This window comes from Oryzias latipes, chromosome 14 (genome assembly GCF_053564925.1).
Source record: "Oryzias latipes strain Hd-rR chromosome 14, Olatipes_Hd-rR_3.1".
NCBI classification, from domain to species: Eukaryota; Metazoa; Chordata; class Actinopteri; order Beloniformes; family Adrianichthyidae; genus Oryzias; species Oryzias latipes.
Window position 1 is genome coordinate 13,028,804 of NC_136250.1, and position 13,221 is coordinate 13,042,024.

The 13,221-nt window shown below is 41.8% G+C and overlaps 1 protein-coding gene across 1 annotated transcript; it reads right to left on the minus strand.

Annotated features, from left to right (window-relative positions):
* Positions 1 to 358: 358 nt before the first annotated feature.
* On the minus strand, positions 359 to 12,238 carry tmem135 (transmembrane protein 135). Its single transcript, XM_023962379.2, has 15 exons — positions 11,975 to 12,238; positions 10,881 to 11,008; positions 8,707 to 8,796; positions 8,600 to 8,633; positions 8,453 to 8,518; positions 8,150 to 8,196; positions 6,783 to 6,824; positions 6,528 to 6,692; positions 6,390 to 6,459; positions 6,139 to 6,306; positions 5,425 to 5,488; positions 5,262 to 5,338; positions 3,949 to 4,047; positions 3,118 to 3,185; positions 359 to 3,012 (listed from the first exon to the last, which is right to left on the minus strand). The coding sequence occupies exons 1-15, from the start codon at positions 12,110 to 12,112 to the stop codon at positions 2,856 to 2,858; spliced, it is 1,413 nt and encodes a 470-aa protein (XP_023818147.1). The 5' UTR covers positions 12,113 to 12,238; the 3' UTR covers positions 359 to 2,855.
* Between the last annotated feature and the right edge of the window lie 983 nt (positions 12,239 to 13,221).

Sequence of the window (13,221 nt, forward strand, 5' to 3'; positions counted from 1 at the left end):
GAACAAAAAACACAATGGACCCGAGCTAAATGTGCTTTTGAAATACTTTTATTGAAATATCGCTTTAAATTAAAGAAAAAAAACAGCACAAATGTATATTTTAAAACTGAAACATCACTTCTTTTTGTATTTTATAAGATCTCTTTAAACAATTCTGTTCCTTGTTTCATACAATCATGGACTGTTATCAAGGTCTACCGTGTCTTAAGATGACTGGAAGTAAAATGCCGTATTTCTGAAACATACTGCTGGTTTATACTGCAGATTTTATATTTTTGGAGAATTTATGTGGTCAAAATGGACCATAATTATCAGTAATTTACCAGTAAAAAGATTAAATGGAGACAGTTTACCTGGATTTTGATATGAAGAACAGGAAACACTTCTTTATTGTTGAACTGCAGATTAAACAACTTTCACAAAACCTATAATGTAATTAGCTCTAAAAACACATTTTGTCATCATAAATCAAAACCCGATACTTTCATGGCACCAAAATTTATTCCTCAAACTTTTAAAACAAGGATTAGCCTGAAAATAAAAACCCCTTTTGTTCAAACACTCCCAAAAGGAGAAAATGAATCGCTTTGGGATTTGCTTCCAGCTGAAGATCCATATCAAGTTTGAATTCTATTAAAAGACTCTACTCCAATCATCCTTTGATCTACTTTTTAAGTAATCCCAGAGGTTGTTTTTGTTATGATTCTGCAGTTTATATTCAAAATCTAAAAACCTGACGTCTTCTAGCATCATCCGGAGTTCATCAGAAATTCGCCTACAAATTTTGGGTTGGACGTTTAGGCCGGGCAACTCCGCCCCCCTACGCTTCCTCATTAATGAGAGCTCTCTGTTTACAGGCCCCTCTGCTAGCTTACAGTCCCTCCCACCCTCAGAGCTTTCCAGTCGTACAGTTTTGAGCCAAATGCCAGCTTGGAAAAGAAAACAGAGAATGCATGGATCTATGAGTCTGCAAGTGGAAGCATCTGCGTCGCAAATAAGCTCTTTTATCCCGTCTGCTTCCTATTCATTTGAGTTAAGGAATACTCAGAAATGCAATTTAATGCTAATTTTTCTCATATTTTTCCCTCCATCATCAGAAAAATGCCACAAGATGTTAAAACCAGCTTTTTCATCTTTAATTCCTAAATTCAGGTGAAGAAACAAAGCAGTGTTGGAAAATATCAATCTTACTCATTGAATAATCACACTTTAGTTTGTGAAGTTCTGTAAATTGTGAGGTCATCTTTTAAAATCCTCAGCTTTCTGTAAATCCTTTGGGTCCAATACATCTCTGGAGGTTTGTCTGAAATCTGCCCGTCTTGGTGAATTTTCTGTATAAATATTCAGGGTTTTCTTGTAGCTGAACTGACTAACCAGCTGTAAACGCTGAAATCTGATTATCAAAATCTTCAAAAAATAACTCAAAGAAAGCCAGATTGCTCCACGCATTTAATGACCATCACATTTTGCTCGTCGTTCAGAACGTCAAAGATCCACAGGTCTACAGCTCCATCTTTGGCTCAGCCAGGATTTCTTTTGTTTTCTATTTGCCCAGTTTTGCATCCAATCTGTGGTCTAACTCAAGTCAAAACTAATGGAAACGGACGTTGAAGTGCTGAGAAAGCAAATAAAAATGTTTTTATGAAGAAAATCTGCTGAACCTCTTTTTTTTTACGTTTCCATGATTACTGTCATGTCTGACGTCCTTTTTTTCTTCAAATATTCCATAAAAAGGGTATTTTAAGCAACAATTTCAAGTTCTAAAAATATATGACGTATTTTTAGTCCATTTCAGACTATTTCCAGAATAAAAGCCCTGCTTATCCTTCTGTGTAGTTCCTGTCTGTAGTTGTAAAATAAAGCAGGTTTTAGGCAAACTGCTCGTTGGGATTCAGTTTTTACCCTTTTTCTAATGCAACTTGAAATTGGGAAATGTCAAAGATTTCAAGTGCTCCTGATGTGTTTTCATTTGTTTTTAACCAAACTGCGTGTTTGTATGACCTCGACACAGAATTATTATTTGCATAAAAATACTTGGATTATTCTGTATCCATTAAATCAATGGTCAACCAACAAGAAAAAAATTAAATAAAAATCAACCAAAATCCAAAGAGAAAACATTTCAAATCAAAGCTTGAATTGGAAATATTGGTCAAAACGGAATTGACGTTGGCTCAAAGCTTTTGCTCAATACTGAACTTTACTCATTAAGCACATTTAGAAAACCTTCCAATCTCCATTAGAAATATTATTTCCTAACAAAACAGGACTAAATTCCCCTTTGAATCTCATCACACAGCTACTAATAGTTTAGTCTGTGAATGAAAGTGCAGACTTGCAGCCAAGCCCATCTTCCCTTCTTACTTTTAGTCTTCCTGTTCAGCAGTTCAGTGCTGCCTAAATGTTCTAATTTCACTTCAACCCGGACAAAACTGCATGAAGGGAATCAGAAATCTCTCCAGTCACACCGTAGATCTGGATGGATGGGATGTACAGATGCAGTTCTGAATGTGTTTGTACTTAATGGTCAATTGGTTTGACTTGACATCATTTTTCCTATGTCAATCACTGCATTTGAATAGTTTATATTGACTTAAATGCATTTGTATGCCTTCTAATTTATGCTGCACTTTTGTAAGAAATGTGCCAACTATTGCCCCACAGTCAACCTTCATGACATCACAGACTTCCAGTTTGTGCGCCTTCCTAAGCTCCTCCCATTTTAAAACAAGGCTACATTACTTCTGAGAAGTTCCATCGCTTGCAGAGAAAAAAAAAAACTATGGAAGAGCAGCCAGACTGTCCGTGTTGATGGGATCCCAAAGCGCTCTGGGGGGGGGGGGGGGGGCTTTGGCTCAGAGGGATCCCAGCTGGAGGTCGCCTCCTGCTGGAAGCACGGCCGCGCTGGGAGGCGTGGTGAAACGAGGGTCCAGTTTGGGCACAAAGTCTTTAAAGTCTCTGGACGCCTGAGTCCCAAACACATCCAGCAGCTTTCGATTCATCAGAGCAAATCTAAGGAAACGGAGAAAAGTGTTGGGAAGTGATGTTCCTGCAGCCACAGCCTCATTTAAGACAAAACAAAGCTTGCTATACTCTGTAGAGTGCATGCATGCATACCTGCCCTTAGTTAAGCGAAGCAGGAACTTCCAGTATGAAGGCCTGAGGTTTTGAACCTCCATCACTGCCTGAAAACACAAAAATAATGAGATCCACCTTCCTGAACCAGCAGCACAAACACAAAAAGAAAAACACAAAAGAAAAACCCTGGAGAACCCATTTGGCCACTGTTAAATGCTGCTACCCGAAATGAACAAACATTTAAAAAAAAAGGTCAAATGAACTTTAAAGGGCCCATTCAATGCAAAACCAATTTTGTGAGCGTTTAAGTATATAATAATGTTCATTCTTCACTAAAAACAAAGTGGTGTTTTGATCCCTTCATGCATTTCTAAGTATTCCTCTAAAAACCTGCGCTCTGAGCATTAGCCCCTCCCAACCCACGAAAACCAGCGGGTTCTCACATTGTGATGTCACAAAGTGAGAACAGCCCCTTCCAGGAGGAGTCTGTGCTGCCAGCTCCGGACTCCCACTGTGTCCAGACCGGCTTCGGTGCAGCAGCCAGAGCCGGTTGATTCAAAAAATCATTCTTTAGTGTGCCAAAGGTAATAAACTCTGATATCTATGGCTATAGTTTACTCTGAAAGGCTTAAGAACAGCATGATACAGGCCCTTTAGATTAAACCCCAGAAGAAAATTGTTCCTGGAAACGGAAGCGTTATTTTTTAAATCAACATCTGAAATAGCCTAAAAAATGTTTTAAAGAAACTGACGCAGGAGGAAGTTGAGAGTAAAGACGTTTTTGAAACAATGAAACTCGTAGGTATGTTTTGAAACAGACCTAACTTAAAAAGTGTCTGTTTTTCTGTCCGTGTGCTGAACGTTACTCACAGCCTGGAAGCAGATGGCGGTGGAGATGCTGTAGATGATGGTGTCTGCGTGGGGGAAGTAGGGGACATGTCCCGCCTCGATGCCTTTGAAGTACATGGTCTGAAGGGGCAGAAGGAGCGTTTGCATCAGAACACCGCACATTCCTTTGCTCCAACTTATCAGGAAACCTGGTTGACGGAACTCGGAGGGTTTTACTAAACTGAGTAACGTTCAGAGCAGGAACAGAGTTCCTCCAACTCCAAACTGTGTCAATGAATACCGTAAATGCCGGGTTGTAGAGCGCACCTGATTACAAGCCGCACCCTCCCAATTTAATCAGGAATAACCACTATTTACATACACAAGCTGCACTTGTATACAAGCCACATGTTGTAGCAATCCAAGTGGCACATCACTGAGACCATAGCAGTCTCAGAGAGAGAGGATTGACCAATAGTTTAGCTTATTTATTTGAACACACCCACAACTGCCAAACAGCATGGAGCTGACTTCAGCTCACAGCTCCCTCACTTATGGTGTGAAACTTCACACCCAGATTCCCCACTTCCTATGAGTCTTAGGGGTTTAAGGCGGGGCTGACCCCTGGTTCGCCACACCGTGTTGTAGATTGAGGATGTATATGTGCTGAAACCGTGTGCGTGTTTAAGAAGGAGCAGGGAGCTGCAGCGGAACGCGAGAGCAGCTCTCCCCTCCTTCCGGCAGTAACACGGCAGCAATGTGGAAATAACAGGGCTGGATGAAAAATACCAGTAAAAGAGAGCACGGTGACTTATAAGCGCGCACGGCAGGCGCCTCTGCGCGCGCTGCCATATTGTAGTGGCGGTCATGTGCACGTTTTGTCTAAAGGCACCACAGGATTGTGGGATGCGGCTGAGCATGGGTGTTTCTTTTATTGCACCATGACTTGAGTGTCTAACAACTGAAGTGAGGTCCATGCTGTTTGAGTGTCTGTCAAAGCAATCATGCATGTTGCTGGACATAGAATCACGCAGGCAGTTTCCCCTCTGAGATTGCTGGAGCGCTCCTGGCGGCCGAGAAATAAAAGCATAAATTAACCGCATCATTAAATAAGCCACAGGGTCGAAAGTTGGTGACAAAAGTAGCGGCTTATAGCCTGGAAAATATGATAAATAAAATGAGGTTAACTGTGTGAACAGCAGAAGATTTACTGCAGTCCAGAGTGACAAAGGGTTCATGTATGTGGGAACAGGTTTCTTCTCACTTTAATCACATTTCAAATGATATTTTTCTCTGTCTGGATCCCTGATCTGATCCAATGTCAGCGTCTGCTTTGAGCGTAGAGACGCTTTTACCTCCACCAGCTTAGAGAAGAGGTACATGGAGATCGTTGTGCTTTTGTAGAAGAACATGGAGATTCCCGCCAAGAACCCTGGAGACACAAAAGGATGAAATGTGTTGCAGGAAAACATTCCAGGAGTCTGTGGAGTTTCTGTGGGGGAATTCGTCCCGTCTCACCGGCTACCAGGGCGTGCAGCTCGTCGTCGATGTTACGGATCCACCGCAGGAGGCAGCTCGCTCCCTGAACGGAAGCCACATGCACAGTTTAGTCAAAAAGAGGAGAACGTAAATGTGTCAAAGAAAGACCCACTCAGAGGAAAAGGGGGGTTGTGGCATTTTTCTGATGAAAGAGGATATATATGAACAAAATGATTCTTAAAATTGAATTTCTGCGTAATTTTTATTCAAATTTCTAATGAACTGCTGCTCTGCAGAACCTCCATCGTAGAAAAGGAGACCTTTTTATTTGGACTAAAATAGGCAGAAACATTAAGCCGGCACAATTAATCAAAAAGATATCGTGCAAAAGTCGGCGAAAATTGCTACAGTTAGCTTAAATGTGCTAAAACAATCTTATGGCCGTCTATGAAGCCCTTCATGCATTTGACCAATCGGATGGACTCATTTTGTGTTAGATGCTCGGTCATCTGGACCATCATTTAAGTTATGTTGACTGTTGCAGAGAAATGGAAACTAGGGATTACGTTGTTTTGCTACTTGTTCATGTATCGCAAGTTCTATGATCTTCGCAATATTGATCACTAATATCGCGAGTTTTCTTCATTTCCTAAAATATAATCAAAAGCCCAGCAGGAAGCTTTTACAGTCGATCAAAGATGATGGGAGAGGGTCTTTGAAGCAGAAACCAAGCAGACGGGGGTCTAAACGCACCTTGTAGATGCTGACAAAAGAGCCTAAGAAGGCTCCCAGCTGGAAGTTGTCTTTGTTGTAGAAAATGGAGGGAAGCCGTGAGGGTTTGGAGAAAATCTGTCTGAAGGCTGACGGCACTTTAATGCAACACTGGATGAGATACCCGATACTGAACATCCGGATGAATCCCTGCAGGAACAAACAAACAAACGATTGGGTTTCCTTTGGAAAAACAGCAATGGATCTATTTCAGAGAGGTGGAGAAGTCTTACTTTGACACAGTAGGAAATGCAGTTGTCATGGTGATGTTTGCAGCACGTGTGTCTTGGACCCCGTTTGCATCTGGAGACAAAAGAAAGCATGGCTGTAAGAGCTGCTGCTCCCTCCACAGACGTCTCCTTCAGACCTACATGGACTCCAGCAGCCTCCTGGTTCTGTCCAGCAGGTTCCTCCTCCTGGAGCTCTCTGCTGGCAGCGCTGCTGGTTCTACGCCAGCGGCTGCCTCCGCGGGCCTCGAACCCACGGGCTCCGTCAAAGTGGAATGAGTGGGAAGCTCCTCTTTCCCGATGATGAATCTGTCACCAGCAAATCACATTTGAATCTTCATCCACCCCCCCGATGGCTTCATTTAAGGTAACAGCAGAAAAAAATAAAATAAAACTTACTTTAACGCAGAGAAGACGAAACCTTTAAGACCATCGTTACTCCTAGAATAAAGAGAGGCAGGGGTGACATGAAATGTTGACTTAGGTCTCCATTATTTCACTGAAACCAGCTTTAAGCTGCACTTTATTCTGATGAAACATCAAACTGGATCATGTTTCCATGATTAGCCCAACAGGAACACTCAGCTTTTACAGCAGTGTCTGATTTGACCGCCATCACAACCTGATCCCTTCGCATTGCATTGATTAGAACAAACTACTTTCTGCCTGACTGGAGGTTTTCACTTGGGTGGGGGAGGGGGCGGCTTGGTTCACAAAGTACAGCTGGAGGCCCCGTTGTTAGCCTGTAGCTATGTACACACCGGAGGTGCATTCAGGAACACGCTAAAAGTGCAATTTTCCAGCATTTGGTGTTCACACTGGACAAGCAGGGACGGACTTCTTCTTCTACTGTTTACTAGCGCATGTCCGCCGCCTGTAGTTTGAACAAAATGTAGCAATAAAGCTCAAAATGTTGTTGATTTACTAACACAAATTAGATTTGACTTAAATTCCCCCATTACAAACAAAACGTGTCATTTTGCTCAGCTTTCTAATTTCATATAAGTTTATGTTGTGTTTGTCTCCCCCCTGGCGTTTTCTCTGAACACTTTCTTGTTCTTTGTTGTAGGTCACCTGTGTTCTCAAATAACATTTTTTTTTAAAGAGGCGTGGTGTAAAATGTAGAAGCGCCGCAAATCTCACAAAAACGGCTCCGTGAGTGCTAGGATGGCGGAATAGCATCGTGTGGCCTCAGTTTGAGTTTATTTAAAAACAAGCGGCTTGTCGCCGCGGTCTGGGTTCACCAGACAAGCCAGAGAGTTTGGCGAGTTTCACTGTGTCGCCACAGAATCCGAGTCCCTGGCGGCTGGAAGTTCCACCCGCTTTGACTCGTATGTTTATTCGTACGTAGAGCCCGAAAAGAGTCTATAAACTTGAGTACATGGAACGTGAAAGTGCATAACCATTTTGGCTCTCCGGGCTCGCCACGCGGCCTGTGACCTTTACATGTCCTGCAAACAGGTTTGCCGATTTTTCATCCGCAGACGGCTCGTTTGGGACGGTTTTTATGACGGTTTTGAGCAAACTCCATCAGGTGGTGGACGGTCATAAACCCCTCGGTTCTCCCCATCATTTTTCATGAAGCTCATTGTTCTCACAAATAGCTGTTCAGATTCATAATCATTAGCAATGAATCCACCTGCTATCCCCTAAATGTTTTTAGAATGAGCGAAAGGATAGGAAGGGGCTCCCGTGACGGAGACATGAAGTTATTCTGGATGAGACTGAAAACAGATGAGTGAGTGTGAGTCACAGTCGTGTCTGACCTGAAGAAAAACATGAAGAGCGACGCAGTGACGCAGAACAGCAGCACCTGAGAAAGAAACATTTCATTTCTTTCACCACAACAGCTCAGTCCGGTGAGTTCAGTGTTAAACGGAGACCTCGTGGTCAAAAATCTATCATTTCTGACCTGTTAGCGATGGCGGCAGCTAAAACCACAGACCCCCTACAGCTGGTTAACTCACGTGCATTTGATCAAGTGTTTCTAAACAACTCCACGCCCCAGTAAGCTCAGGTCTGGTTGATGACTAGACAGAATGCTGAAAAGTGCTGGTAAAGAGGCTGACCTCTCCGTGTTTGATGGGTTTGACGACACCTCGAGCCGCGGCCATGCGGAACAGCGTTTCTGTTGCCTGACAACGACAAGAGGATGTCAACCACGGCCACAGAGCAACACAAATGTGAAACTTGAGAGACATCAAAGCGTATCTTACTAGATTTGCCATGTAAATGGTCAGCAGACCTCTCCTGGGAAGGGAAGACGGCGGGTTAGACAGACTGGACGTCAGGTAAAAACAAGCGAATGAAACAGTCGCTGCACCTGCTCTTTCGCTCCAGAAGGATGGCGATGTAGGAGGCGGGGAGGGCGGCGCCAAACCCCGACCAGGGGTAGAACCCTCCAAACAGTTTTCTAAAATGACAAAGACTTTTTCGCTCAGAAATGATACTTTTTCTCCGACAAACGTGAACATCTTCACATTATTCGCTCGAACCTCAAACTTTCACAGAAGTCCAGTTTCATCAATGAAAACAAAGATCTGGGGCCTCATTTATAAAACTTTGCGTAGGATTTGCGTCAGAAGTGGCGTACGGATGAAACATAGGACGTGCGTACGCACAGAAATATTCGGATTTATAAAACCATGCGCACGCACATCCTACGCATCTTTCCCTTAATAAATCACAACCGATTCTAAATGCTGCGCAGCTTTTGCGGCTTCATGACACGCCCATAGTTGCCCATAAATGGTCCGTGAAACGCCCACAAGTTAATATTCATTGATTGCGAAACCATGGCACACACCGAGAGGAAATGAACAAAACGTAACTTCACTCAATGTGAAGTAGAAGTTATCGTTGGCGAGGTGGAAAAGAGGAGAAAAATGTTGTTTGGAGGGCACAGTGTGGGCATTACTAACTAATGCCAAAAAGGCACGTGAGTGGCAGACGGCGGCAGACGCCGTAAATGCTCCCTTAGTGGAGTGGTGACTGAGGCGCAGGGGGACACGACGCGCCACATGCACCGGCCTGACACCCCCCCAAAAGCCCGCAGAGGTCCAAGAGGACGGCTCGAGGAAGTCGGAACCGGCTCATAAGCCACTCGTCCTCTTTTGCCAGCAAGTCTTCTTGCTGTCTAAAGATGCGTTCTCTCCGAATTCTTCCATTTGCCACATCTTCTAAGAGCGCAAGATCAGCCATTGTGCGTCATTACGCATTGTGATGGGGCATTTTATTTCCCTCCATTTAATTACATCTGACAAGCTACAGATGTCGGTAATAATCGACGTGGAAATGGGAAATTGCTCAGCGCAAATGTAATTTCTTGTTGCTTTGTGAATGGTTGAAAAATACGCCATACATTGTTTTATCAAAAATAAAACAAACTAAAGGCATATGTATGAATACCATAATTCTGTAGCTTATGAAGAAATGTTTTGCTATGAAAACAACTTTCCCCAGTGGACAATTAATGCATCTCTCTCTATCTATCCATCTGTCTGTCTAATTGCACCTATATCTGCTCCGCCAGACGGACACACTGACGAGAATATCAGTTTTGTACATTATTTCGTTCTGTTAACTATATTATTTATGAGGATGAATTGCACAACATGCCAGTATTGCAGAACATATTTCACTTTTCTTTTTGCAAATAAGTCTTCATTTGAATTTCTGTTGTAATTTTCGTTTGATTTTCTTTTGTTTGTTTCACTGCTGATCGATTAAACGGGTGTTCGTGTAGGCTGTTAATTGTAAGACTTGCTTTGTGAAGTCGTCATGTTATTTCTGAGAGGCAGTATTGTCATTTTCACTTTCAGGTGTTTCTTCCATCTGCCGACGGTGTCGCCGTTTCTCATTTCACCCGTTTTTGTGCGTACGCCTGGGTCAGAGCTTGCGTGAAGGACCGCACATTTTCCCGTCAAGTTTGCTTTTTATAAATATCAACTATTGCGTAGAGAGTGGCGTACGCCTTCTTTTGTGCGTACGCAACATTTATAAATGAGGCCCCTGATCGCACTCAGTTTTAGATACATTTATCAAACGGAACGGCGTCTGTACGGGTGACATGACATGGAGAATGATTGACACCGGTCTCCAGCCAATCAGGACAAAGAACACAATGTGCTGTTAAAAAAAAAATGCGTGCAACGTTGCAATAAAATAAAGCAGCAAAACAGAGATGTTGAACCGCGCTCTCGTGAGGAAACTCTGTAAATAATTCCCACAATGCATCATTCCTAAGATGGAACTGATAGTTTCCCAGCAGGTTTTGACATAGTGAGTCCACAACAAGAAAGTGTTGATGCGATGAGTCTCTGCTAATCAGTGCAGGAAGAAGTTCTGATAGTTTTGGAACAATAAAACTGTCAATAATTACAGCAAACATCTTTTAAAAAAAACACCAAACATATCAGGTGTTAAAAAAATAAATAGAGATCTTACTAACATTGAACTTTGGCTATAGAACTGCACAAACCCAAATCCCTCTCTCACCTGAAAATACAGAAGAAAATGAGGAACAGGCCTCCATTGGCTGTGAGGAAAGAGGTGGACCACAGGATCTCTGGAAGGAGCCTTTTTATATAGTAATCTTTCTTCCGTCTCCTCAGAATGGCCGCTATCTGCAAGGAACAGTTGGAGAGCCGCCACGAGAAATGATTTACCACCTCCAAGCACCAAAAGCAAAAAAACCTTTCAGAGCTCGCTAAACGACAGTAGAGGCCGTCAAAACTGGCCAGAGAAAGCCTGGTGATGTGAAATGTTTGACTTAGCCGATCCATTGAAATGAACTACGAAACCTTTTTAAGACAAGTATTGATCAGTTAGTGACCTTGACCTAAGAGTTCAGCACAGTTACCACAGACATGAAAAGGAAACTTAGAGAAATAGTATTGAAAGAGTCAAATATAAATATATATTTATATAGATATATATATACACATCTCACAGCTATAGACATAGATAAAACATTTAAAACAACTAAAGTGACAGATCCAGCTGTTCTTAAATCACTTAAACTACACAGTGATGTTTTTTATTACTATTAACACATTTGTGATTCCTAAAATAGTTTTAAATTGAAGGTGTGCCGCTGAACACGTCATTAAAATATTAAACATTTCCTTACATTCAAATAGTGAGGAAAATGAGGTGAAATGCTTCACTTTTCCACCACAGGAGTATTTTTTAAAGGTTTATTTTCACGTCTCTTCTTATCAGTGACCTTGTGTATAAGAAAGTGTGTTATTTTGGTTATTTTTGCAGTCATTTGAAAACACACACGTTTTGCTGTTTTCTCTCTGGAAAACACCGTTTTATGGACCCGCTGCATTAATTGGGGAGTCTGGCAATTTTATAAATAAAGTTTTGTTTTGAATTTGGTGTCATGAGTGTCCGTTGAGTTTCGATAAGTTATTTGTTTGAAGAAGAAAAAAAGGGCTTTTCTTGTTGTCCACGAACCGTGCATGACTTGAACTTGGACCTTTCGGGCTAATCTAGATTAGTTCGTTTCCAAACCAGTGAGTTAGCCAAACTTGGTTAGCGCGCTAACTCCCGAGCCGCAGTGTCTCGCGCTGGGAAAGCCTTACCAGGTAAAGAGGGGCGTATATTTTGAAGGAGACGTCCAGAGCGGCGCTGGTTATGTCCACGGCGGACTGCACGCACGACGGCTCCCATGTGTGGCCAACTTCGTAGCAACTGTGAGGTATTTTACTGAGGGCGGCCATGTCTGCGAGCCTGCACAGACAGCACTGGAACCGGGGACTGTGGGAGGGAGGGAGGGAGAGCTGTGCGGCGGATACGCGCTGACGTGCGCGGTCACGAGGCGTTTACGTTGTGATGAACTCCTGCGGACTGAACCATTCTGGTCTTTTTCAGGTCAATTCATTATGTTGCCAACTCTTCTGTGAAAAATTCGTCTTAATTTATGGAGTTTGGACACAAATAATATTTTAACTAATTAATAAATATTCTTGAATCATTTTAAATAGTTTAAAAGTCTCAAAGAGGATTGAATTAACATTTTATGCCATGGAAGATCTTCATCATAACCTTCTCTTTTATGGGGTCCTAAACTCTTCATAATTAAACAAATATATATTTAATTAAATAAATGAATAAATATGACCTTGTGCAATAACACAATCAACCAATAAATCTCTCATAAATATATAAAACATCATGAAATAATTCCCGATGTTGCTGAATTATAAAACATTTTGCAAAAACATTATTCTGAAACTTGTAGAAAATGTTGCCAAAATATGTAGAAACAACCTAAACTAAACTAAAAGCAACTTTTTATATTATTTTTATATTATTAAGTACTGAAGGAAATTGCATCTTGGGGGGAGTTTATGTTTGGAATATTCCAAACTTTCATGTTCTTTTCGTTAGTTTTATTTAATAGTGAGAATCTCAGCTCTGTGATGTATTGGACATTTATTTATCCTTTTAATTTACTTATGTTTCTGAAACATTTTTTTTTATCAGAGTGGGTCTTTAAAGGCAGAACTCGCACAATGGCTTAGTGTGGAACCTGATGCATTAAAATGAGTTTACTTGTGCTGCGTACTTAACATGTTTACTCAACAATAAAAAATGTATGAAAAGCCTGAACTAGTCCGAACCTGCTTATTTGAAAAAGCCATCTTCCTTTCCCATGATTACCAGGTTGTAGTTTTGGGACTTGGCCAGCAGGTGGCACTGCCTCTCTGTGTTTGAACTGGTTCTGTTTGAAGTAAAACATTTTTTAAAACTCATAAAATCTGTTTTATATTAACCCTTGTGCTATCTTAGATGACCCCACCCTTACATTGATGTGTTCTCCCTACCA

Bases quoted from the DNA above. Each gene is read 5' to 3' on its own strand.
- tmem135 (XM_023962379.2), bottom strand. From the start codon at position 12,112: ATGGCCGCCCTCAGTAAAATACCTCACAGTTGCTACGAAGTTGGCCAC. The intron at 8,197-8,452 runs GTCAGCCTCTTT...TTTCTTTCTCAG, and splicing joins AACCCATCAAACACGGAGAG to GTGCTGCTGTTCTGCGTCAC. The intron at 6,307-6,389 runs GTAAGACTTCTC...TTGTTCCTGCAG, and splicing joins GCATTTCCTACTGTGTCAAA to GGATTCATCCGGATGTTCAG.